This window comes from Bufo gargarizans, chromosome 3 (assembly GCF_014858855.1).
Source record: "Bufo gargarizans isolate SCDJY-AF-19 chromosome 3, ASM1485885v1, whole genome shotgun sequence".
NCBI classification, from domain to species: domain Eukaryota; kingdom Metazoa; phylum Chordata; class Amphibia; order Anura; family Bufonidae; genus Bufo; species Bufo gargarizans.
Genome location: NC_058082.1, coordinates 497,083,663 through 497,109,949, shown reverse-complemented (window position 1 = coordinate 497,109,949; position 26,287 = coordinate 497,083,663). Strand labels below are relative to the sequence as shown.

Genomic DNA, 26,287 nt, shown 5'->3' with positions numbered 1-26,287 from the left:
TGTGATCAGTGGGATTGCACACCTGGCGTGGACGCTGCAGCTTGATTTTAAAGGGGTATCCAATGCCTAACACATTATTCCCCCCCAATGCCTGGGCACCCGCGTCACTTATAGTTTATACTTACCCTGATCCCCGCACAGCCGTCGTTGCCTCACCCGCGATGCTAGGGTGCCGGGGAGCGGAGTAAGTATAATCTATATGAGGGGTCCGGGCATTGGGAGGCATGTTTTAGACACTGGATAACCCCAGTGTAATACAGCCTTGAGTATTAGTTATATAAGTGACAGACTCTCTTTAAATGGGTGCAAATGGTTTCCTCGAGAGCTTTTCATTTGATATTTGATGTAAACATTTTACACTTTATATATGGAAAGTCTAATATCATTTATAGGTAAAGAAAATACCAAGGATCTGGATGAGATATCATAGGGAGACCAGCCAGGCGGATATTTGCTTAGTGTTAACTCAAACCAAGAACATAACACGTGGTGAACATAACCTGATCTGATGTGTTTTCGGCGGGGCTATACATAGTGCTTGATAATCGTTTCTGTATTTCTTTATAAGACCATGCGTCTGGGATAATCCCCTCTGCTTAAACCACCAGCATTTGTATGGTCTCGGCTACGGTACATGTATTACTGGAACCAGTACCTGGCAGATCAGCAGAAGAGAAATCACATTTCCTGTATCGGCGCCTCCTCTGCCACCAGTACAAACTGTACACAGCAAGAACAAAGGTGGCAACTGATACATTGTGACAGTCTCCTGCTTTCCCTGGTTACAAAATACAGGCACTGTTACAAAGGATGTTCTCCATGTGGCTCTAAAGGGAGCCACTGTTACAAAGGAGTAGGATATTTTGCCACATAGGTGAATTTTCAACATCACTCATATGGCAAAATGTAACACTGTGAACCCTTCCTCTTAAAAATGATCCAACACTGTAACAGTATGTGATATTTGGAAAGGGCTGTTGGGTGGTCTTCACCTTGATCACCCTGACTTACCAAAAATGACCTTCAGTTGCTATGTGTATTGGGCTAGGTTTACTCGTTGCGCTGTGGTTTGTTTTTTTTGCAACGGCATTCTGCAATCTCGAGAAAACGACAATAGTTTGCCGCTATTCCGTAAAACCACTGCAGAAACCGCACTGTGGCTGGAAAGTGTAAACCCAGCCTTGCTGTAGAATAAGATCGGGACGAATCGTAAACTACATAAAGACACATTTACTATAGTGATTATCTGAATACAATGGCCCTGATCTACGGAGGCACAGGCCTCGTCATAAATGACAGGCCTCCTCCAGCAGTTCATGCTCCAGAATGAAATCCGCAGCCCCGCAGAAAAATAAAACCTGTCCTATTCTTCTCCATTTTGCGGCAAGAATAGATATTGTTAAAAATGGTCCGCAAAAAAAACAAAACAATGCAACATGGACTTCATCCGTATTTTTTGCGTTTTGCGGACAGTAAAATACATAGTCGTGTGAATTCACCCTAATTATGGACACCTTTTTTTGTTTTAAGATTGCATTTTACTCATTTGGAGCTAAAAATATGTTTTTTCAATATATTTTTAATGCGTTTTACACGCGCGTGAGAAAAAAAGGCATGTTTGGTACCCAGACCCGAACCCGGACTTCTTCACAGAAGTTTGGGTTTGGGATCGGTGTTGTGTAGATTTGTATTATTTTCCCTTATAACATGATTATAAGGGAAAATGATAGCATTCTGACTACTAGTATGCTTAGTAAAATGTCCATTGAGGGGTTAAAAATAATAAGCAAATTTAACTTACCCCATCTACTTGATCGCATAGTGGATCTCCTCTTCTTTCTACTTTCTTTAGGACCTGGCTAAAGGACCATTGATGACGTCACTACACCATCCATGGTGATGGACCATGTGATGAGTGCAGTGACGTCATCAAAGGTCCTTTAGCCAGGTCCTAAAGAAAGTAGAAAGAAGAGGAGATCCACTATGCGATCAAGTAGATGGGGTAAGTTAAATTTGCTCATTATTTTTAACCCCTCTACCGCTGTTTTACTATGCATTCTGTATTCAGAATGCTATTATTTTCCCTTATACCCATGTTATAAGGGAAAATAATAAAGATCGGGTCCCCATCCCGATCGTCTCCTAGCAACCGTGTGTGAAAATCGCACCGCATCCGCACTTGCTTGCGAATTTCACGCAGCCCCATTCACTTCTATGGGGCCTGTGTTGCTCCTGTACGCAGCCCCATAGAAATGAATGGGTCCGGATTCAGTGTGGGTGCAATGCGTTCACCTCACGCATTACACCCGCGTGGAAAACTCGCCCATGTGAAAGGGGCCTTACATAATTAAAATGGTAATACATTTTTTTTGTAAGCCCTCAGATTCAAATACTAGTGGAATCCTGTATTCTATACTCCCTCATCTATTAGCCAGAGACAGAACATGTCTCACCCTGGAGAACCTGACATATCCATCTATTACATTGCCAGTGCATTGGGTTGCGGGTTCCCCCACAGATTCCAGTTGATCCCTGTGGGTCTCAGCAGTGAGGCAACTTGTGATCAACTTCTCATCTGGGAAACCATCCAACAAGAAGGGATTGCCCAAAGCAGACTACCCTCAAACTACTAATTATCAGGCAAATTTCCTATGATCCTGTTCTTACATAAATAATAGGCCATTACTGAGAGGACGCCTCGGGCCAGACTCCCTCACTGTCTGTGCATCTTTTTGACAATGCATCTTGTGGGATCCTGAGCTATTTCTCATCCATTTCATCTTTTTTTTTTCCATTGTAAATGAGATTAAAGGATCAGAAATAACAGAAAGGATTAAAATGGACCCTGCAAATGCTGCTGGGACCAGCTGATCCTCTTAAAACTGGTTATGTGACCTGCAGAGAAGAGATCAGCCCCTATATAGCACCCATAGGGTAGTATCTGTGAAATGAGAGCGTCCCTCGGGGAGAGGATTGAGGTCCACAGGAGAGGGGTGTTCAGGGCAATGGAGACTGGAATTGAAAAGGAATAAAATGATTTGTGGGTGCATCTTACAATTGTAGTATTTAGGAGGTTATTATCAAAGAGTCCTGTATTATTATTATTATTATTATTATTATTATTATTACCAGTAGAATAAGTCAGATTCTTGACTTTTCCGTTGTTCTTTTACATAAAAAATAATGGAAGCCTAACCAAGTGGACACAGAGCATAGCCGATGCTCACAATTTCCCATGTAAACAAATGGAACGTAAAACAGACGCATTGTTTTACAATAATGGAAATGTCAATGCAGATGTGAACAAACCTTTAAAGGGGTTATCCAACTCCTAAAATGCCTCTCCGTACTCCCGGACCCCTCGCACGGATAGTACTTACCTCGCTCCCCGGCACCCGCGTTGCTCCTGGTGCCCGCACGGCGGCCGCTGCAACCCCCGTCGCACGGATAAGAACATCCGCAGTCGAAGGGGGAGCCAATTTAGGCTGCGACGGAAACGAGCCTCCCTAGCATCGTCTGCGATGCTAGGGAGGCTCATTCCCGTTGCGGCCTGCTATTGGCTGCCCCGACGCCGGATGTTTTGATCCACGCAGTGCTCGTGCAACGAAGTAAGTACTGTCCGTGTGAGGGGCCCAGGTGTACGGGGAGGGCATTTTAAAGGGGTTGTCTCACCTCAGACATTGGGGGCATATGACTAGGATATGCCCCCAATTTCTGATATATCTGGGACCCGCACACATATACTTAGAACAAAGCCTGCAAAGTAGGGTGAACGGCATATGTGCAGCCTCCCTCCATTCATTTCTATGGCACTGGCTTTGCTATTTCCGTCAGCCCCACAGAAGTGAATGGAGTGGTGGCCGCGCTTGCTTGGTGCGCTTGCCATTCATTTCAATGGGACTGCAGAAAATAGCCAAGCGCAGCGCTCAGCTATTTTCGGTGCTCCCATAGAAATGAATGAAGGGCGGCCACTCCTTCACTTTGCGGGCTCTAAAGAAAGGTGCGGGTCCCGGACGTGGCGGTCATGTGACTGCACCCAAATAGTGACCTAAGATTTGATGGTCCATTTGGGTATGTCTGTTTCATAAGTCTGAGGCTACGCAGTGACTTTAGGCCAAAGATCACAGTACTGCATGGCGACATAACGAAAAAGAACGCGATCACATTGTGACCCATGAAACGAAAAGCGCCTCAAATCTAAACTTAACCAGAATTCTGCCAGCTTGGGTGTCGCAACACGGCCAACTTCCTTTTCATTGTCTTGTCATGTTTCTTTGCGATCTTTGGCCGCGTGACATTTTGCATGAGTAGCCCCATTGTAAAGATTAACTGAATATAGCGCAGAGCAACACAATTTCTAGGCGTTGCTGAGGTTTCACATATTTCCGCTTCGCCTATATCTGGCGTTTTTCACAATGGCGTTACGGCACACACCGCTGACATTTTCCTACTTTCTGCAGCTCACTTGTCAGCTCCGTTGTACTGCTGGAAGCCCAGATGACCTTTCTATACATGCTGTTCAGTATATGCAGTGGTTGCAGAAAAGTGTAGCAAAAAACTTCTTTTTTCTGCGTTTTGTGTGAATGTACCCTAACGGAACACTTTTTGTTAAACCTTTCTGCCATCGATATATGACTATTTTGAAATTACCGGTAAATCTTTTGACAGGGATGGACAAAAACAGGATGTAGAAAGGCAATCTGTCTAGATATTGGATACTGACTACTATGGGGGAGGGGGGGTTTATTAAAAGGAGTCTATCACTCTTGTATGGCTAGCTCAGTAGAATGTCATGATACCTGTCACTTTAGGGCCCTTTACACGGGTCAAGAATCGCCTAGATCAGGGATGGCCAACCTGTGGCTCTCCAGCTGTTGTAAAACTACAACTCTCACCATGCCTTGCTGTAGGCTGATAGCTTGAGGCTGTCTGGGCATGCTGGGAGTTGTAGTTTTGCAAGAGCTGGAGAGAGTGAGGTTGGCTATCTCTGGCCTTGCTCATCGCTAACGAGCGTTCATAGTAACACTCGTTAGCAATGATCTGGCGGTGTAAATGCACCACCGATTACCCGAGGAACAAGCTAAATTCTTGTTCATCCGGTAATTGGATCTCTTGTGCGAACACAAAAATCCTCGTTTCCCAGTGGCAGATCGTGCTGTGTAAACAGGATCTGCTGCCGGGAAACAACGAGTTAGGATAGGGAAGAGCGATGACATTAGCGATCGCTCCTCCCTATACTGTGGAGGAGATTGGTGCATGTAAAAGCAGCGGGACAATCTGCTTGTACATTGTCCCATGTAAAGGGACCTTTAGTGATCTGTTGCTTCATTCTGGAGAAAAAGCCATTTTAATCCATAGGCAAATGAGCAGTTAAATGCACTGAGGGGAGGGCCAAGCCACTCCGTGCACCCTTGCTCCTCCTGCATAGTCATCTCACCTGGCCTTGTCAATGGAGAAGGGCTAGCGGAAGAAGTATGGATTGCTAAGTGAAAGGTATCATTACATTCGGCTGAGCTAGCCCTATAAGACTATGGGGTAGATTTATCGAGACTGGTGTTTGATATCTCCTGCGCTGCCGCAGGATGCGCTATAAATTAGGCGCAACCTCCAGGAGTCTCTGATGTTGGCCATACCCCTTTCCCACCCTTTCCACACCCCCTTTTGGATATGTGGTGAGGGCAGCGTAATAAGAGGCACTTGCAACTTTTTTAAGTTGCATCAAAAAGTCAAACAGCTTGCAACTTTTTAATGCCACTTTTCTGGCACAGCAGAGATAATACAAGTGAATTTCCTGTTGAAAGATTTCCTTTAAGACCAGCATTTTATGCAGTGATCCTAATATCTGTCTCGCTAACATCAGATGTGCTATGTGCTACAATTATTAAGAGGCCGTTCAGAGACCAGAACTGAAATCTATGGCAGCTACGAGATTTTGGGTATAAGTTACGCCAGTTTTCCAGCATAAATTCTAAGAACTGCACAGCCCCCCCCCCCCCCTTTTAAAAAAAATAAAATATATATATATAAAGAAAATCTAATTTTTTCACATGTGAGTTTTGCATCAAAATGTGTGCCTTTTTGAAGACTAGCTTACAAGGTTTAGTATATTTCCTGTGTGTTTGGATCGCTTTTCTATTATCTATGACTGGTTTTATTCCCGGACCACTAACAAAGTCCAGTTGGGGTCTGACTTGCTCCTAACATCTAACAGTGTTTTGTCCTACCTTGCCCTTGAAGATTTAAAGTAACCCTGTGTATGCTGAACTAACTGGTTTTGTTAACTCATTTAGTACCAAGTGGGCCAGCTCTACTCGGTAGCAGAAGCCAGTAAGAATGAAACAGGAGGAGGCGAAGGCGTGGAAGTACTTGTAAATGAGCCTTATGAGAAGGATGGGGAGAAAGGACAGTATACACACAAGATTTACCATTTACAAAGGTAATTTTATATTTTTTGAATTGTTTGGTGAAGTCAAATAAAGGGTAATCTGTCAGCAGTTTTGCTCATGCTAAACACTTGGTAGGGTGCGGAGAGAGCAGGATAAGCATAAACTTTTGTCGAACTTTTATCATCAGGAGTAGGATGAATATGTAGTTTTATTCAGCCAAATTCTGCTGTGCAGGTGCACTGGAGGCGGAGGTTCACCATGAAGTGCTCTCTGCATTGAGCTGCTTCACAGACCCTCCCTTCTGCTACAGTGAGAGCTGTAGCCACCAACCAGGAGACCAATACATCTGTCCCTCAGTGCCGAGGGGAGGGGTTGTAAAGCAGCTGAATGCAGAGAGCACTTCATGGTGAATCTCCACCTCCAGTGCAGGAGTAGAACCTGGCAGAATAAAAGTTCATTTTCACACTTCTCCTGATAATAAAATCTCCACAAAAGGTATGTTTGTCCTGCTCTTTCGAGTCCCTGCCTAATGCTGTCAGCAATTTAGCATGGTGAAAACTGCAGGCAGATTCCCTTTAAGGAGGCGAGTCCAGATTGGACAAACATAGCTACGTACTTCCCAAAACAGTGCCACACTGCAATACCACCTGTGTGCGGTATTGCAGTACAACCACCTTCACTTCAATGGCGTTTAGCTATAATACTAGACACAACTCATGGACAGGTGTATCGCTGGTTTAGGAAGTAAACAGCCGTGTTTTCTTCTGGACAATCCCTTTTAAAGGGGATAACCCATGAATAATTTAAAGAATGAAAATCCTACATAATCTAGTACATGACAACCTCTTTCTAACAAAGCTAGAATCAGCCCTGCACCTCACATGGATCCAGAGCTCCCTATTCATTGCTTCAGTTGTTCTGCTAGATTTATTTCAAATAGCTCGGGAGGCTTGTCCTTTCTGCTGCAGCTCGGGAGGCTTGTCCTTTCTGCTGCAGCTCGGGAGGCTTGTCCTTTCTGCTGCAGCTCGGGAGGCTTGTCCTTTCTGCTGCAGCTCGGGAGGCTTGTCCTTTCTGCTGCAGCTCGGGAGGCTTGTCCTTTCTGCTGCAGCTCGGGAGGCTTGTCCTTTCTGCTGCAGCTCGGGAGGCTCGTCCTTTCTGCTGCAGCTCGGGAGGCTCGTCCTTTCTGCTGCAGCTCGGGAGGCTCGTCCTTTCTGCTGCAGCTCGGGAGGCTCGTCCTTTCTGCTGCAGCTCGGGAGGCTCGTCCTTTCTGCTGCAGCTCGGGAGTGCTCGTCCTTCTGCTGCAGCTCGGGAGGCTCGTCCTTTCTGCTGCAGCTCGGGAGGCTCGTCCTTTCTGCTGCAGCTCGGGAGGCTCGTCCTTTCTGCTGCAGCTCGGGAGGCTCGTCCTTTCTGCTGCAGCTCGGGAGGCTCGTCCTTTCTGCTGCAGCTCGGGAGGCTCGTCCTTTCTGCTGCAGCTCGGGAGGCTCGTCCTTTCTGCTGCAGCTCGGGAGGCTCGTCCTTTCTGCTGCAGCTCGGGAGGCTCGTCCTTTCTGCTGCAGCTCGGGAGGCTCGTCCTTTCTGCTGCAGCTCGGGAGGCTCGTCCTTTCTGCTGCAGCTCGGGAGGCTCGTCCTTTCTGCTGCAGCTCGGGAGGCTCGTCCTTTCTGCTGCAGCTCGGGAGGCTCGTCCTTTCTGCTGCAGCTCGGGAGGCTCGTCCTTTCTGCTGCAGCTCGGGAGGCTCGTCTGGCTCGGAGGCTCGTCCTTTCTGCTGCAGCTCGGGAGGCTCGTCCTTTCTGCTGCAGCTCGGGAGGCTCGTCCTTTCTGCTGCAGCTCGGGAGGCTCGTCCTTTCTGCTGCAGCTCGGGAGGCTCGTCCTTTCTGCTGCAGCTCGTGGCAGTTGAAGGTTGGAACTGAGCATGTGCTTCTGTTTTGGTGAGCAGGACAGAGAAATTAGAAAAAGAGCAAACAGCAGGTGGCGCTATACAGATAGTTTTAATTGGATAACTCAGTAGCTATAATAAATTTTTAATTACATGCAATTAGAAATGTATTCAGATCCAGGTGCTGGTTTGAAAACTGTAGAATATTTTTGGCGGGCCAGCCCCTTTAAGGCCTCATGCACACAACTGTATCCGTACTTCAGTCTGCAAAACACAGATCTGCAAAATACAAGCACCTTCCATGTGCAATCCGCATTTTCCTCACTCCCATTACTAGAAATAACTATTCTTATCAGCAGTACGGACAAGAATAGGACGTGTTCTGTAATTTGCAGAATGTACACACGGATGCGGGCAAAAAACAAACACAACGGACAGCACACAGGTGACATCTGCATAGATGATACCTGTTTACTGTCCGTTTTTATTTCTATTAGTTTTTTTGTGGTCCCGTGGAAACGAATGGGTCTGTGTGCACTCGGACACTAAGGGAAAATACGGTCACGTGCATGAGGATGAAGTGCAGCAATCCATCCTTATAGTCTAATTTATTTTAGGCTGGATAGCCAATAAGCTTTAGCCATAAGAACTAGTATTTTGGGGATTGGCGATACTGGTAAATTCTGGTAATTGTGATTTTATGGAATCCAATAAATTCTGCACAATTTAGGCTACTTTCACACTTGAGACGGATCCGCTCATATAATGCAGACGGTGGATCCGTTCAGAACGGATCCGTCTGCATTATATTGTAAAAAAAATTCTAAGTGTCAAAGTAGCCTCAGACGGATCCGTCCAGACTTTACATTGAAAGTCAATGGGGGACGGATCCGTTTGAAAATTGAGCCACAGTGTGTCATCTTCAAACGGATCCGTCCCCATTGACTAAGGCTACTTTCACACTAGCGTTCGTCGGTCCGCTCGTGAGCTCCGTTTGAAGGGGCTCACGAGCGGACCCGAACGCAGCCGTCCAGCCCTGATGCAGTCTGAATGGAGCGGATCCGCTCAGACTGCATCAGTCTGGCGGCGTTCAGCCTCCGCTCCGCTCGCCTCCGCACGGACAGGCGGACAGCTGAACGCTGCTTGCAGCGTTCGGGTGTCCGCCTGGCCGTGCGGATCCGTCCAGACTTACAATGTAAGTCAATGGGGACGGATCCGTTTGAAGATGCCACAATATGGATCAATCTTCAGGCGGATCCGTCCCCCATTGACTTTACATTGAAAGTCTGGACGGATCCGTACGAGGCTATTTTCACACTTAGCTGTTATATGCTAAAATAATGCAGACGGATCCGTTCTGAACGGAGCCTCCGTCTGCATTATTATGATCGGATCCGTTCAGAACGGATCCGATCGAACGCTAGTGTGAAAGTAGCCTTACATTGTAAGTCTGGACGGATCCGTTTGCCTCCGCGCGGCCAGGCGGACACCCGAACGCTGCAAGCAGCGTTCAGGTGTCCGTCTGCTGAGCGGAGTGGAGGCTGAACGCTGCCAGACTGATGCATTCTGAGCGGATCCGTATCCACTCAGAATGCATTAGGACTGGACGGAAGCGTTCGGGGCCGCTTGTGAGAGCCTTTGAACGGAACTCACAAGCGGAGCCCCGAACGCTAGTGTGAAAGTAGCCTTATTGACACAAAATAAATGTAATGTTAGTGTAATTTCGAGCAATGAGCAACAGAAAATAAAGAACTCAGCTGATCCACTATTTAAATGAGTGCGCTATCCGCTAGTTTCTCTCCTGGCGACATGTGCTATATTAATAAACTGATAAAGTGATAAATCTTTATTCTTTTTCCATATTGCTTGTGTTTCAGTTTGACCAGGCATTTAGGACATTCTGTCTTTGCTGTAGTAGCGCGTCACAGCAACGGCACCGACTCAGGACCTGGGCCCACACTATCTCTAGCGGGTTCTGGTGATATTACACAGCTGACAACTGGTCCTCACTGCTGGGATTAGAGATCCTGCCCCCCCCCCCCCCCCACAGACCTGCCGCCACTGTCAGAATGCCTATGTACTGTAAATTCAGTAGTAGTATAAACAGTTCCAGCTTCCAGGCCCGCTGAGGGTACTAAAAAATGTGAAAAATGAAATGACCCAATCTATTAAATTATTCATTATAGAACCTGCACGGTGATTGTTGTAAAAAAAAGATTAAAAAATCCCAAATACCAGAATTATACTTTTTGGTTACCTTGCCTCCCCAAAAATGAAATAAAAGATGATCAAAAGGTCGCATATATCTAAATAAAAATGAGCCCCTACGCAGCTCCATCAGTAGAAAAAAAATAAAAATTATGGGTATATGGCAACAGAAAACAATCTTTTTTTGTTAAAAAATAAAAATAAAAAATTATAATAATAAAAAATATATATAATTTTTTTTATTATAATTTTTCTTTATTTTTTATTAAAAGGGTTATAGAGTTATCCAAGACTATCAAACCTTCCAGGGTGGCCTACCCGCAGTGGTAATCATACTTACCTGTCCCCCGCAGTTGGGTTCTACAGCCAATCGCTGGCCACAGTTGTGAGCTGCTCTACATTCGTCACAGGTGGCGCAAGAGGAGCAGGTCACCACTGCGGCTCAGGAGCTGGGCCTACTCCATCTCTTGCAGGTACTGGTGGTATTACACAGCTGACACCTTACTCTCACTGCTGGGATCCCCCCCATCAGGATGTTGATTTTAGTGCAGCAGGGATGTGAAGAGCTGCCCCCCCCTCCGGAGACCAAACCCTGAGGGGGGGGGGGGGGGGTTCCAGGTAAAGTTGATCACCCACTACAGGAGGTCTGTTATAGTCTTGAATAACCCCTTTTTATGATTTAATCGTATTGATCTGCAGAATAAAGTTAACATATTGTTGATACCGGGCAGTGAGCACCGTAAGAATCTAACCCTAAAATGAGTTGCGGAATTGCATTGACAGTGTCTATACCGGAAAGTAAAAAAGTGCATATGAGAATATCCTGTGTATATGATGTGTGTGTGTGTGTGTGTGTGTGTGTGTTTTATATCGCATGGTTTGGCTTGTGTATAGCAGTTTTTGAATTTAGACTTTCTTGCAGTCTGTGTCTGCAGAACGTAATCACTGTGTATCTTGTCTGCAGCAAAGTACCAGCATTTGTAAGGATTCTGGCGCCTGAAGGAGCGCTGAATATGCACGAGAAGGCCTGGAATGCCTACCCCTACTGCAGGACCGGTGAGTACGGAGACTGGCGGCTGATGAATAGCAGTCCTGCCGACCGGATTTTTACTGTGCGGCCTCCTTGCTCTAGCTGGGACTTTGTTACCTAATCTGCATGTGCTTCTCACTGGCCTTCTACATGAATAATGCAGGCTATCCTGACAGGCATCTTGTTACCTTGGCTGGAGGAAGGCAAGAGAGCCGAAATGATGCTAACTTGGCTCCGGTTTTCTGCGTTTGTCTCTCTGAGGATATCTCCTTGCACGTTGGTTTCCCTTGACCCATTCACCCTGAAGTGGAACAGTTTGCAGTGCAATTTTCATGGGGAACTAGATTTAGAGCTGAGGACAGTGACCTTTTACAGAGTCACGTATGAATACCCTATAGTCATTGTTTATATGGGCATGATATTAAAGTGGATCTGTCAGCAGGATCAATCCTATTAAACCAGACACTGTCTCTTAGGGTTCAGCCTGCTGTTTCAAACGATACCCGGATGGTGAAACATCAGAAAAAAAGAGTTTTCTGGGACTACAATACTGATGAGCTATCCTCAGGATAAAGTCCTCAATATCTGATTGGTGGGGGGGGGGGGGGGGCACTGACACGGCACTACTACCCACGCTGCTCCAGTGAGGATAGGTCATCCATATTCTGCTCCTTGAAAATCCCTTTAATTCCATATGCAAATTAGGGCTTTAGTGCACCATGGGGCAGGCCCTAGCGCCTCAGTGCACCTCCGCTCCTTTGATTTCCTGTGTTTGCCACACACCATTTCTGCCACTCTGGATTGGTGCACTGGATTTTCACCATCCAGGTATTGCTTTAATAAGCAGGATCAGTCCTAAAATACAGGTATACCTGATTTAATTGTGTTGATCCTGCTGATCGACCTCATTAAAGAAAATCCAGCAGTGCCACCTCATGCTGCGCTCCCCAGATGCCTCCGACTAATACCTCTATTATTTTATTTTTTGGGTGGTACTTTAATAGCAGAATACAGGTATGTTCACACTTCCGTTTATCAGATCCGGCAGGCTGCCGGAGTTCCCGCTCTGACCTACCAGCATAAGTTCATGCAATGGGTTTTGTCAGGCTGAAAAATGGCCCTTCACTGGTACCCATTATAGTCAATGGGATCCAGCCGGGAATGGTAGTATAACCTGTGGTGCAGATTTTAAATCCTCAGGATGTCAATGTGTGCTTTGCTATTCATAGGATAAATCCACGGCAGACATTCTAAATGAAATACAGCCACAGAGACTGTCGGGGTCATTTATCAAACTGGTGTGAAGTAGAACTGGCTTAGGTGCCCATAGCAACCAATCAGATTCCTCCTTTCATTTTTGACAGCTCTTTTGGAAAATGAAAGGTGGAGTCTGATTGGTTGCTATGGGCAACTAAGTCAGTTCTACTTTACACCAGTTTGATAAAGGACCCCATGTGTTTGCCCCTCTCAGTGTAACATTGTTTAGGGCCAATTATCGGGTCCTACGAATGCTCATTCCTGATAATTGGTTTGTGCAAAGGTGCTGCCAATCAGCCAACAAATGCGCAAACACTCGTCAGGCTTTTGCATCCTCTCATATGGCGCCTAAAATCGCTCTTTGGTAGCACGTCGCCCTGTGGCCAGTTTGCTTTTCTTACTAAACAAGTCATTCTCTGTCTTAAATCCCCTCCTGTCATTCTGCAGCCTCTTCCTAGGCCAAATGAATGTGCCCGGGCTGCAATACCAAGCACAGTCACTATGCACTGTATGGCGCTGTGCTTGGTATTCTGTAAGGAGGCTGCAGCGCCTTTTCAAGCGGCTGATCGGCAGGGGTTGTGAGGCTCAGACCCCCCCCCCCCCCATCAAATCTTGATCACCCACCCTGAGGATAGGTTCATCAATATGTACTGCCGGAAAACTCCTTTAAGTATTTGATGACTTTTTATATGGAATCTGCCTCGGCTTTGTTGAAATGACATGCACTAACCCTTTTTTCCTTTGATTTCTTTGCATGTGTCCTCTCACAGTTATTACAGTAAGTACATTATTTTCCTACAATACCATATTATTACAGATTTATCATCCCTGTAAGGGCGGTGTCACAGTAGATTTAAAACCATATCCTAGTTGTAGACATGGATTGTGTATGACACCTACCCAACGGATGGTAAGGTGCAGATATGAATGGTTACTTATTTAGTTCTCATCTTGTCATACAGCAGTGCATGGTGAACCTTTTACAGACAGAATGCCCAAACTGCCACCCAAAAGCCACATATTTATCGCAAAGTGCCAACACGGCAAATTACCCTGAATACCAATATCGTATATCTTCTATGTACTTTATCCCTTAGCTATAATAGCCTGCCTACATTCAATGAGCTGCCTGTGCTGTTCATAGTGCGCCCTCCGCTGATGAATGGCAGGAGAAGTCTAAGGCATATTTGTACGCCATAGACTTTTTCCAAGGCGTGGGTGCCCACAGAGAGGGCTCTGAGTGCCGCCTCTGGCACCCATGCCATAGGTTCGCCACCACTGTCATGAAGGAATGTCAGCAGATTACATCGGTGATGGTCAGTATTATTCATACTGGTGGAGACACTATAGGGGCCATTATTCATACTGGGGGGACACTGTGAGGGCCATATGATGTCCAAGAGGCACTGAGGGGGGTGCATAATATATACTAAGGGCACTATGGAGGTTGGTATGTTTAAAAAAAAAAAGGCCATCAATGTCCCAGATGGGACTACCCCTTGAAGGGTCCATTCACACGTCCATAAGTGTTTTGCGGATCCACATAACACGGACACCTGCAATGTGCGATCCGCAATTTGCGGACCGCACATCACAAACATTATAATAGAAAATGCCGTTTCTGGTCCGCGGACAAGAATAGCACATGTTCTATTTTTTTGTGGAACGGAATTGCGGATCCCGAAAAAACTGATGTGGATCCCGAAAATGCAGATTCGCATCCATTCCAGCCCCATTGAAAGTGAATGGTTCCGCAAATCTCGGAACGAATGTGCTGACCCAAATTACAGACGTGTGAATGGACCCTAAGTAGAAGGAGCCACATGGCAGCTTTTAGTTCTGTCTCTCATCAGACACAATCGTGTAATACCGCAGATAGTATTTGACGACTAGCAGATTTCGTCGCTGTCTGAGCCAACTCTGTGACCTTCTGCATCCTGCTCCTCGACACAATCAGCTGTTTGTGCGCCAGAGCCGCCCGCTCTTACATTTTACTGCCCTTTTTACTCAGGCAGGAGGTTCCCTCAAGGGGCCATTTTGCTGGTGGCTCATGGGGGATGTGTTTGTATTAATAGCTTTACAGCTCGCGGTAATTATCCCCATGAATTGCTGTCTACGTTATTAACTGTTACCATTAACTCAGGGCTGTAAACCATGCCGGAGATTATAATGGTATAAAGGGGAGTAAATACCAATTATTCACTGAAATGAAAGCTATTAAATCTACATTACTCTCCTCTAGAAATGATTATGTCCAACGGCTTTTTTCCCCTAGTCAGAATGCATCCATTACATAGTCCTAGGCGGGGAGTATGTTAACTACTTAAGATTTTATAGTAAAATAATCTTGGGACTGCCCGAGATTTTGATATTGATGAGCTAGCCTCGGGATAGGTCGTCAATATCTGATCCGTGGAGTTCCCGCTTTCTGCACCCCGCTGACCAGCTGGTTGAAGATGCCAGGGCGCTCCAGTGGGCGCAGCAGGCTCCTCCTAAGCCCCATTCTAGTGGATGGAGATGAGCTGCAATCTAATTGTATCTAATGTATGGCGCTGTGCTTGGCAAGTTGTAAGGCTACTTTCATATCTGCGCTTTCCCTTTCCGCTATAGGATCTCAATAGCGGGGGGAAAACGCTTCAGTTTTGTCCCCATTCATTGTCAATGAACAACAGGGAACGGAGTACACCAGAATACATTCTGTTTCCGTTTCAATGCGTTCCTATGCGCAGCAAGCAGCGTTTGAGTGGGTCCTGGGATGCGGAGCAAGACGGATCCGTCATGACTCGTCAGTGGTGACGGATCCGTTTTCTCTGCCACAATAGAAAACTGATCCGTCCCCCTTGACTTTCAATGGAGTTCATGACGGATCCGTCTTGGTTATGTTAAAGATAATACAACCGGATCAGTTCATAACAGATGCAGATGGTTGTATTATCAGTAACGGAAGCGTTTATGCTGAACCCTGCCGGATCCAGCAGAAACCCAGATGTTAAATTAGTAGCCTAAGGCGGCTGCAGTGCATTTTTAAACAACCGATCAGCAGGGGTTCCGGCGCTCAGACCCCCACCCATCAAACATTGCTCACCTACCCTGAGGATAGGTCATTAATATTGTACACTAAATTGTACATTAAAGAGTAACTAAACTTTTAATTACCTTTTTGGTAAAATGTCCTAAATGCCCTAATATTACTTTTTGTAATATACTTGAAGAATGCATTTCACATTTTTACCCCCCCCCCCAAAAGCGCACCTCTGTCTTCCCTAAAGCGTACTTCTCAGTGGTGTACGGGCTCTACAGTTTATGAACTGGGCAGGAGCGCACATTGCTGTTCCTGCCTGTGCGCCCCCCCCCCCAACCATGTCCTATGCCAGGATTAGGTGAGCGGAGCGGCTCCTGCTTCTGCCTGCTATTGCTAAGCTAAAAACTGACTGCGTTTTAAGGGGGGAGGGGGGAAGAGTCTATTAAAAATACAAAATGAGACTTGTGTTTCTATTGCAGAATGAATACATGAAGGATGACTTCTTGATTAAGATTGAGACGTGGCACAAGCCGGATCTGGGCACACAAGACAATGTAAGTGGAAGACACTGAGCCTTTCCATTATCCTGCTCATTATGTAGTGGACACCAGAGGTGCAGCCTGACGTTACACGCTTTCATCATATTTTCCAGGGACGCCTATAGTGACATATTTGTTCTGCTAGTCATGCTATACTATGAGATTATTAGGAATACGGAGGGAGCTACAAGTAAGGTTTGTTTGGAGATTAAGGATCACTTGTAGACACAAAAAAAAGAAATGTGTATTTGTTAAAGTAAACCTCCACCTTGTACTACTACTACTACCCAAAAGGAATATGCGTCCTGTCACATACATGTATTATAGTCATGTATGACTTTGTATCTGCATTCAGCTGGAGGGAGAACAGGCGGATTAATCCTGTATCTCTAAGCATTAGGCGCACCACCGGCAGTCCGTGTGTTTGGGGCAAAAAACGACTCCAGCTTCTAACTGTTTGGTAAATGTGTCTGGCCTGATGCCCCAGCCTGGCCCCCTCCACACCTGTTACTCCCTCACCACTCCAAAAGATGGGGTCTTGTGATTTAATTTTTTTTAATCAAAACCTAGTGTAGAACCCATCGTAAATGACCCCCAACGCCTTGTAGGGCTAGCTTAGCTGAATGTAAATGTACCTTTCTCTTAGCGATCCATTTCTCCATTCTGGAGAAAAAGTACTTTTTATTTCATATGCAAATGAGCAGTTAAGTGCACCAAGGGTGGACCCAAACCTCTTTGCACCTTTGATCTGCTGCGTTCCTCTGCCCTCTCTCTTTTTCTTGCTGGAGGACTAGGTGAGATGACTATGCGGGAGAGATCTGATCAGAGAGGCCCTTTGTCTAACTGCTCAGATGTTGCAGTCGCTATTGACTGCAGCTGCTGAAAGGATAAATAACTGGCATTAGACTCAGTATTATAGAAGCAGGCTCCCGCCGCGTAAGACCCCTCTCCATACATACCCTGCAGACCTACGATGGATATAACTGTCTATATAGCGCAAATGGGTTAAAGGGGTTGTCTAGGTTCAGAGCTGAACCTGGACATATCCCCTTTTTACCCAGACAGCCCCTCCGAGATGAGCACATTTTTACGCTGCTAAGCCCGCCCATTAGTGCCGGTGACGTCACGGGAACACTGCTAGGCGAAAGCCTCCACCTAGCACAGAACCGGTATGTTACCAGATCTGCCCCTGCGCAATTCAGCTTTTCATGCTCCGATGCTCATCTCAGAGGGGCTGCCTGGGTAAGAGAAGGGGATGTGTCCGGGTTCAGCTCGTACATCATATGTTCATGTTCACGTCAACTGGTTGACCACACAGAGAGCAATAGAAGTAAAATATACATTTATTTGAACATCAATCATAAAAATTGTTTCTTTATAATAAAATCACTTTAAAAATTTCCCTTTAAAGGGGGGGGGGGGGGATTACCCTTCCATAAAATGGTACAAAAAACTAATAAAAATGGTACATACAATTAGTACATGGTAAGATTGAAAAATTGCAGATTAATACATGGTGAGATTATAAGGTGCATATACTTGCTTCACCCTTTTAGTGGGGAGGGAGGTTCCCCGTATTTATGGTGCTGAGTCAGTAAGAATCGGCCGGCGTTCACTGTATTAGCGATCTTTGGGGAGGGTTATAATTAGAAACGCTTCCAGGATGTTCAATGGTCGTATTCAACTAGTGGTTTTGTTGCGGGTTTGTTTGTATTTTCATCACCATACGTGTTTCGGGGGTCAAAACGGCCTCCTTCATCAGTGGAGAAGGAGGCAGTTTAGACCCCCGAAACGCTTCCCCAAAGATCGCTTATACAGTGAACGCCGAACGATCCGAGACACGTGGGACGCTAGATAGAAAAGTGATGTCATATACACGTGGGACGCTGAAAGAGAAAACTTACAGCACAAAGTCCAGAAAGGCGCATCGTCAGAGAAGGTATTTACAGTCAGGGCATATAACTCAAAATAAGGCAATAATTCAAACATATTATTAACTCTCCAGTCAACGAATTAATTACATTGAAAGTCATCTGGAATATATCAACGGATTTACACTTCAGAAATCATAGTGACATTTTATGATCGAATCACCTATTGGGGAATTAATGAATAGCAATATATGGTGGAGATGATCGTTGAATGACCTCTCATTCTGCCACCTATATTTGCACATTTTATACATCTGTGACTATTTACAAAAAAATATTCCACGCCTGATTATAGGCTACCACTGAGGAAATCCACATTCTTACTGACTCTGCACCATAAATACGGGGAACCTCCCTCCCTCCCCACTAAAAGGGTGAAGCAAGTATATAATCTCACTATGTATTAATCAGCAATTTTTCAATCTTACCATTTACTATTATTGTATGTACCATTTTTATTATTTTTTTGTACCATTTTATGGAAGGGTAACCCCCCCCCTTCCTTCAAATGATATTTCTTTCTCGCCCAGTTTCCTTGGGGGACACAGAAGACCTTGGGTATAGCTCATCTCCATAGGAGGCGTGACACTAAGTGAAGACTGTTAAGCCCCTCCTCCACAGCTATACCCTCAGCCTGGAGAGAGAGACTGCCAGTTTTTGCTTAGTGTCCAAGGAGGCAAGACACTCCCTGCTACTGCAGGGCTGTTTTCTCCTTTTGTTTCACTTTTTGATTTCTTTTTGTTCCAGATCATCAGGGACAACAGAGACGCACTAGACCTCTCTGTTCTCCCGGGGTTGAGCTGCGCCAGTGCCGGTCTCCGCACTGCTGCCTCCCCCACAGAAGGCAAGGTGGACCAGGGCAGCCCAGCTCCCCTGCATCCCGCCAGCGCAAGGGTCGCCCGCACGCCAAGTCCCTCTCCAGCGTCCTGCCACTACGGTGCCAGTAGCTGAAGGGGCGACCCTGCTGGAACGGACGGAGGGTGAAGACGGCTGTGGTAAGAGAGAGGCTTCTCCAGCCCTACGTCCCCCTCCCTGGCCTCCTGCGTGCTGGACTCCCATGCTGGTCCCGGCTGGACCTACGCTGACCCCTGGGTGCCGTAGGTGAACAGCCATGTTTCTGACTCCAGGGCTGTCGCTCATTTCTAGCTGTTGCCTAATAATTATATAGCCCCACACCACCACCATACTGGTGACCGCAGGGCGACAATACAATGCCCCTCCATAGGGGATTGCACAGGGGTGAGCATGACATTGCTGTGGAGGAATATAGAGCCAGAGACCTGCTCCTAGCTGCCCCTAACACGGGTTATGCCGACCCTCCCCCTTGCCGGTCGCAGTTCAGTACAGGGGGCCCGCGCTAGCTGCCCCTGTCTCTCCTCTACGGGGGCCTGTCCATTGGGGCAGGGGGCGCAGTGCTGGACTCCAGGGTCTCCCTCCTTACCGGTGTGCTAGGGCCAAAGGGGCGCTCCAGACGCTGCCGGACGCAGGACCTCGCGGCCTGCATGTGGAACGCGATGCTCCGACAGGCCCCGGCCGACTGCTGATGCATCGGGTCGGCCGGGTGCCGCAATCTTTGACCCAGGCTTTGGCCTGCTGTTCCGGTCCTCTGTCTCTGCCGGCCCGCGGGGTGGGCACCCGCGGCCGTTGGTACATGGGTCAGCCGGCTCCCTCCAGGTCCCGGCTCGCCGTCGCTGCCTCTTGGCCGGCCGGGCGCCGCAAAAATCTAGGCCCCGGCTTTGGGACCTACTAGGCCGCAACATCCCGGCCTCGGTTGGAGGGGGCGGGAACGTCTCGCGGCGCGAATTCTTCCCGCCCGCACGTCCCCCGCCCCCCAGGGGATCGCAGCGCCGCCCCCCCTGGTCGGATCTTTGTTAACCTGTTGGGTGCCGGCCATCTCCAAGGGCCGGCTCCCATCTGGAGGACCCCCTCTATGTTCTGGTGGGCTTCCTAATAAGCCTGTACAAGGCTGTGTCCCTGTATGGTGGCCCCTTTTCTTGCCTCAAGAGTGGCTGTGTTTTTAAAAAAAAAAAAAAAAAAAAAAAGAGGACTTCCATGGCGGAGTTACTAAATAACGGAATGGCTGCGCAGGACGCTGCAGCATGATACAGTAGTGCTGGCTGCATGCTGTGCCCCCCTTCCGTAGGCGACATGTCGCGCTCCCCGGCTGTGGTGCTGGCCGGCTGCAAGTCTCCTTTTTAGGCGGACCCTTGCCATCTCCCGGGATACGGCGCTAGCCGAGTGTAGGCGCCCCTCTTCCGCCCGTTCTATGGCAGGACGTCACCTTCCAGTATGGTGCTGGCCATGGGCATGAACCCCTGCCTCAGTGGAATTCTGCGCTCTCTGGCCGCAGGCTGGCCATGTGCATAACCCCCTTCTATAGGTGGAATACTACATTCACCGGATCGGTGCTGACCATGGCACGACACCCCCCTTCCTTAGGGGAACGCTGCACTCACTGGATTTAATGCTGGACAGGTGCATGACCCCCTTCTGGGGCGGAATAATTGCACTCTCACCGGATTCGGTGCTGGCCATGTGCACGACCCCCCCCTCCTTAGGGGAACGCGGCACTCTCACTGGATTCCCTGCCGGCCATGTGTGTAACCCCCTTCTTAGGCGGAACGCTGCACTCTCACTGGGTTCGCTGTCGGCCATGTGTATGAAACCCTTCTATAGGAGGAATTCCAAATTCTCGCCAGATGCGGTGCTGGCCATGTGCACGTCCCCCTTCCATAAGCGGAACACTGCACTCTTACTGGATTTACTGCCGGCCATGTGCATGACTCCCTTTCATAAGCGGAATGCTGCACTCTTATTGGTTTTTGCTGCCGGCCTTGGGCATGCCTCCTTCTCTCAGGAGGCATACATACACTCTTACTGGCTTCTCTCGCGGTAGGTTGCTGGCCACGTGCCTGACCCTCTTCCATGGTTGGGTGCTTGCACTCTCACCGGATCCGCTGCCGGCTATATGCATGGCCCCCTTCCGTGGGCGGTGTTCCGCACTCTTGCTGGATTGCTGCCGGCGTGGCCATGCCTCCTCTCCTCAGGCGACATTCATGCGCTTTCACTGACTGGGTGTCATTGTGCCAGCACGTTGCCGGCCAGGTGCATGACCCCCATCCATGGCGGATGCTCGCGCTCTCCTGGGATGCCATGTGCACCCCTCCCCCTTTTTGGGAGGATCACTGCACTTTCACCAAATACGTTGCGGGCCGTGAGCATGGCTCTAACAGGGGTGCGCTGCTTGCACTCCCTTTAGAAATGGTGCTGGCCTTGTGCATGACCATTTCTCATTCCATGGGCGAAAATTTGTACGCTCACGAGATTCACGGCTGTCCTTGTGTATGCTGTACTGGACGTTCCCCTTTCTTGGGCGGAGTAGTTGCACTCTCACGAAATTCGGTGTTGGGTGGATTATTGCACAATCATTTAATGCTAGGATAATCAGGTGCATGCCCCCCTTTTCAGGGCCTTTGCACTCTTGCCATCAGAGTTGCCAGGTACCTTTCCCCCCTTTTTTTTTTTCCGGGCGGGCTACTTGCGTTCCTTCGCATGCCGGTACTGGTCTTGTGCATAGCTCCTTTTCAGGTTGCACTTTACACTTCCGTGGATACTGTGGGACGCTGTGGCTGTGCGCTCTGTGCGTTGTTTGGGCCGTGTATGCCTTCTCCTCCCGTGGGTGGGTTGGCCTTCTCGCTGCCTGCAGGGTTGCTAGTACGTATGCCTCCCTTCTTCCTGCGACATACGTTTTTCTCTCTGGGGTGGGGTTGCTTGTCGCAAGCTTTGCACTCTTCTCTGTGGAGATCTTCTGTCCACTTGTGAGCCTAAGGTGTTGTTGTCCAACACGCAACAATGAATGCTCAATGTATTCACAGCTGTATATCTTGTATATACGTAGACGAGCTCTGCTGGCTCGCTACTGCACTGAGCTGAGTGGTACCCATTCTCCGGTGTGGTCCCGTTGTTGTCGGCACCCACCATGTTCGTTGGCCTTTCCACCTGGGGAGTGTTCGGGGTTCCTTGATGCGTACCCATTCGTCATCTCGTGACATTGTTTCCCTACGCAACCGGTCGGGGTCGAGAGTGTTGTCTGCAGTGCCGCTCGACCTCTACGTTGGCTCTGGCGGGACTACCTTGCCTACTACCATTTCCTCCTCTCGGATGCAGTGTGGTGTGGGTCCTTCCTATTGGCGCCCTTTTCGCTCCAGTCTGTTGCTACCAGGTTCACACTGCTCCTCTCGGGTAGATCGCCCAACTCTTCTTGGGTGCTTGATTATCCAGGTCCTGGGGACCTCCACTTTGGTTTCTTCAGGGTATTCGCCTGCTGCGAGGCGGTGTGCAGGTCGTCTCACAGAGTAGAGGGGATTCGACTCTGCCTTTCCTCGCCGGCTCGGTTTTTGGGCTTCTGCTCTGGGTTTGTCGCTCCAATGTGGCTTCTGCCCCGGCCAGGCCTCAGAGGCTGTTCCGTCGTTGCCCCCCCCCTCCTCTGGGGTGGGAATGGTTGTTCAATTGGATGGTTCCGGTGTTACTTGCGGTCTCGTACCATCTCCCTCGTTCTCGCTGGTAGTGCTAGCTGTTTGCCGGGCCTACCGCGTTTTGTCCTCCCACTGGGTGCAGATTGCTTTTCCGTCTGGGCGTGTGGTCCTGTGGGACTTACTTTCTCGGTGACTTGGGAGGACTGCCCTTCGGTCAAGATTGTCCTTGGATCTCCCACACGGGGCTGTAGAACTCCTTCTTTGGTGGCTACATCGACTTAGATTTGGCCTGTCTTGTCTGGGCATCTGTCTGATGCTGGGCAGACCCTTCTGGGTTCTTCCGTCTGTCCTTCTGCTCCCCCACGCCGGTTGGATGCGGGGCTGTGTTGTTCGGGGGCCGACAGGACCGTGGTTTCCGATCCTTCGGCCGTGTTGCTGGTCTGCGCCTGATCGCTTTGGGTTTTCTCCCGCTTGCTGGGTGATTCCTGCGAGCACGCTAGTGTTCGCTCCCGACTGCTTAGTCCAGGTTTGGTTGTCGGACTTAGGGTTCTTACCTGGGGTTTTGTGGGTAGCGGGGCATTCCCCCACTCTGCCTTTCTCGCCCTTGGTTCTGTCTTTCTCTAGTCCAGCCTGACCCTGGGACTGGGACTCTGTTACTTGAAGTGTCAAGTGTCGGCGCTGTCCTTCCCCTTCCAGCGTTTCCTGGGCCTTGTCATGACCTTCTTCCACAGAGTGGCTCTTTGGTTCCTCTTTCTCGTTTCCTGGTTCCACCCTGGGACCTACATACTGAACTCTCGGCGCTCCAATCTTTCCCTTGGAGCCGTTGCGGAAGTTCTCCCTACTCCTTCTGTCCTGTACAGTTGTGTTTCTGTTGTCATCATGTCTGACGGGTGCCTGATTGGCGGCCCTTCGTGTTCTGTGCCTTCTGTCCTTTTCCAGGACGGGGCTGTTCTCCGTCCTGTCCCTTCCTTCCTTCTGACGGTGGTATCTGCCTTCTTGTCAACGAGGCTTTCGTCCTTTTCCTCCCATCGCCGGGAACGGTCGCTTATCGTTTGGAGGTTGTGGGGCCTTGCGGTTGTTTGCTTGGAGATCTCCGACTCTGGTCGGCGTTCGGTCTCTTGTGTTTCCAGGAGGTCAGTGCAAAGGTTGATGGCCTCCAGGGTGGCTTCCTCCGCTTTCTCAGAGTGGCCTTTGCTGTGGTTATCGCACCAATGGCAGGGTTCTGCTTTCGGTGTCACCGTTCATTTCACCAGAGCGGTCGGTGCCTCCTGGGGCGGAGGCGTTAGGTTTCGGCCATTCATTTGTGCAAGGCGGTCACTTTTTCCTTGCGCACCTTACCGAGTTCTACAGGGTGCATACTCGGGCTTCGGCGTATGCTGCCTTGGGCCGCCTGGTCTGCAGGCGGTGGTTTCTTGATTCCTTCGGGTGCTTCGCCTTGGTGCTGTGGTCCCTCCCCTCTTGGACTGCTATTGAACGTCCCAAGGTCTTCTGTGTCCCCCAAGGAAACTGGGCGAGAAAACGAGATTTTTGTATAACTTACCAGTAAAATCTCTTTCTCGCTCTTTCCTTGGGGGACACAGCACCCACCCATTCTTGTTTTTTCTTTACACGGTTTCCGAGTTTGTTTTACCCGTTGGGTAGTTGGCTTGTTGGTTCCACTTTTGGACTTTGCCTTTTTACACTACTTGGACACGCAACTGGCAGTCTCTCTCTCCAGGCTGAGGGTATAGCTGTGGAGGAGGGGCTTAACAGTCTTCACTTAGTGTCACGCCTCCTCTGGAGATGAGCTATACCCAAGGTCTTCTGTGTCCCCCAAGGAAAGAGCGAGAAAGAGATTTTACTGGTAAGTTATACAAAATCTCGTTTTTAGGCTACTTTCACACTTGCGTTCAGAGCGGATCCATCTCAGATGGATCCGCTCATATAATGCAGACGGTGGCTCCGTTCAGAACGGATCCGTCTGCATTATATTGTTAAAAAATTTCTAAGTGTGAAAGTAGCCTCAGACGGATCCGTCCAGACTTTACATTGAAAGTCAATGGGGGACGGATCCGTTTGAAAATTGAGCCATAGTGTGTCATATTCAAACGGATCCGTCCCCATTGACTTACATTGTAAGTCTGGACGGATCCGCACGGCCAGGCGGACACCCGAACGCTGCAAGCAGCGTTCAGGTGTCCGCCTGCTGAGCGGAGCGGAGGCTGAACGCCGCCAGACTGATGCATTCTGAGCGGATCCGCGTCCACTCAGAATGCATTAGGGCTGGACGGAAACGTTCGGGGCCGCTTGTGAGCCCCTTCAAACGGAGCTCACAAGCGGACACCCGAACGCTAGTGTGAAAGTAGCCTTAAAGGGACATTTTTTTTAAGTGATTTTATTATAAAGAAACAATTTTTATGATTGATGTTCAAATAAATGTATATTTTACTTATATTGCTCTCTGTGTGGTCAACCAAGTGAAGAATGCCGGTTTATTACATTTACATTTTATACCAAACTTCTTCTGATTGGGTGAATCAGTTGAACCTTGAGCACCTACACATCGTATTGGTTGGGTGAGCCACCAGTAACCCACAATGTGCACGTCAACAGCTCCATTCCATAAGACATGCTATTTTTCGTTGCAGGTACATAAACTAGAACCAAATGAATGGAAGAATGTGGAAGTTGTTCAAATTGATATTGCAGACAGATCTCAGGTTCTCTCTAAGGTAGGTAGGTAGGACCGTTCACTAATGTTTAGGGATGACCATGCCTGTTTTATTATGCAATCTATCACAATCTTTTCTTAAACTAGGTAGATCAGCAGTTCATTTGAAGGGTAAGCCCTGACCAGTCCAAATCGGTGGAGATTTTGCAATTTAGATGCAGATTTTGCTATAGATTGTGCCACGGATTTCATCTCTATACACTTAAAATTCTACAGCTTGCTTGTTTCCTGCTTCATGTGCATAGCGCCTTCACAACCCTATCCACGTGTATTGTACCGTCATGCATTGTAGTTTTGCGGTGCAGAATCTGTCCTGCTAATCCTAGAATATTTCATTTTTAAATGAATATAAATTCAGTTAACGGCGTTCCGCAAGTTTTCCTGCAGCAGTGATGCAGCCTCGCATCAAGTACAGATCCATCATGTTATACATCATGTTGTGGTCAGATTGTGGCATTTATCTTTACGTAGTATCTTTCATTGGAAAGCTGATGGGTCCAGTTACACCAAGCTGTAGTCGTGTCCAAATTCCACTGTAGTTTTCCTGTGGTGGCGCAGTGCTTTTCAACAGGCTGAAATAACCTAAAAATGAGTCACATTTTTTAGATTTTTTTTTAAATTATTTAAATTATATATATTTTTGGAATATAGGATTATAAACCAGAGGAAGACCCAGCAAAATTTAAGTCTGTCAAGACTGGACGTGGACCCCTCACTCCTGATTGGAAGGTAATGACTTTAATGGTTAATGATCTGTAACGCGAAAAAATATTTGTGGCCGTTTACTAATGAGTTGTTGGTGGCCAAACCTTAACAACCTCAACATTTCAGTATAGACTAATTGGAATGTCGTAA

At 47.9% G+C, this 26,287-nt stretch overlaps 1 protein-coding gene across 1 annotated transcript in view; it reads left to right on the top strand.

Annotated features, from left to right (window-relative positions):
- PITPNA (phosphatidylinositol transfer protein alpha) overlaps positions 1-26,287 on the top strand; it is an 81,887-nt gene that overhangs the window by 27,306 nt on the left and 28,294 nt on the right. Inside the window, exons 3-8 of the mRNA XM_044283870.1 lie at positions 6,291-6,436; positions 11,433-11,524; positions 13,526-13,533; positions 16,257-16,331; positions 25,350-25,433; positions 26,084-26,161. Of these exons, the coding sequence (XP_044139805.1) occupies positions 6,291-6,436; positions 11,433-11,524; positions 13,526-13,533; positions 16,257-16,331; positions 25,350-25,433; positions 26,084-26,161 (483 nt within the window). The remainder of the gene's footprint in view (positions 1-6,290; positions 6,437-11,432; positions 11,525-13,525; positions 13,534-16,256; positions 16,332-25,349; positions 25,434-26,083; positions 26,162-26,287) is intronic.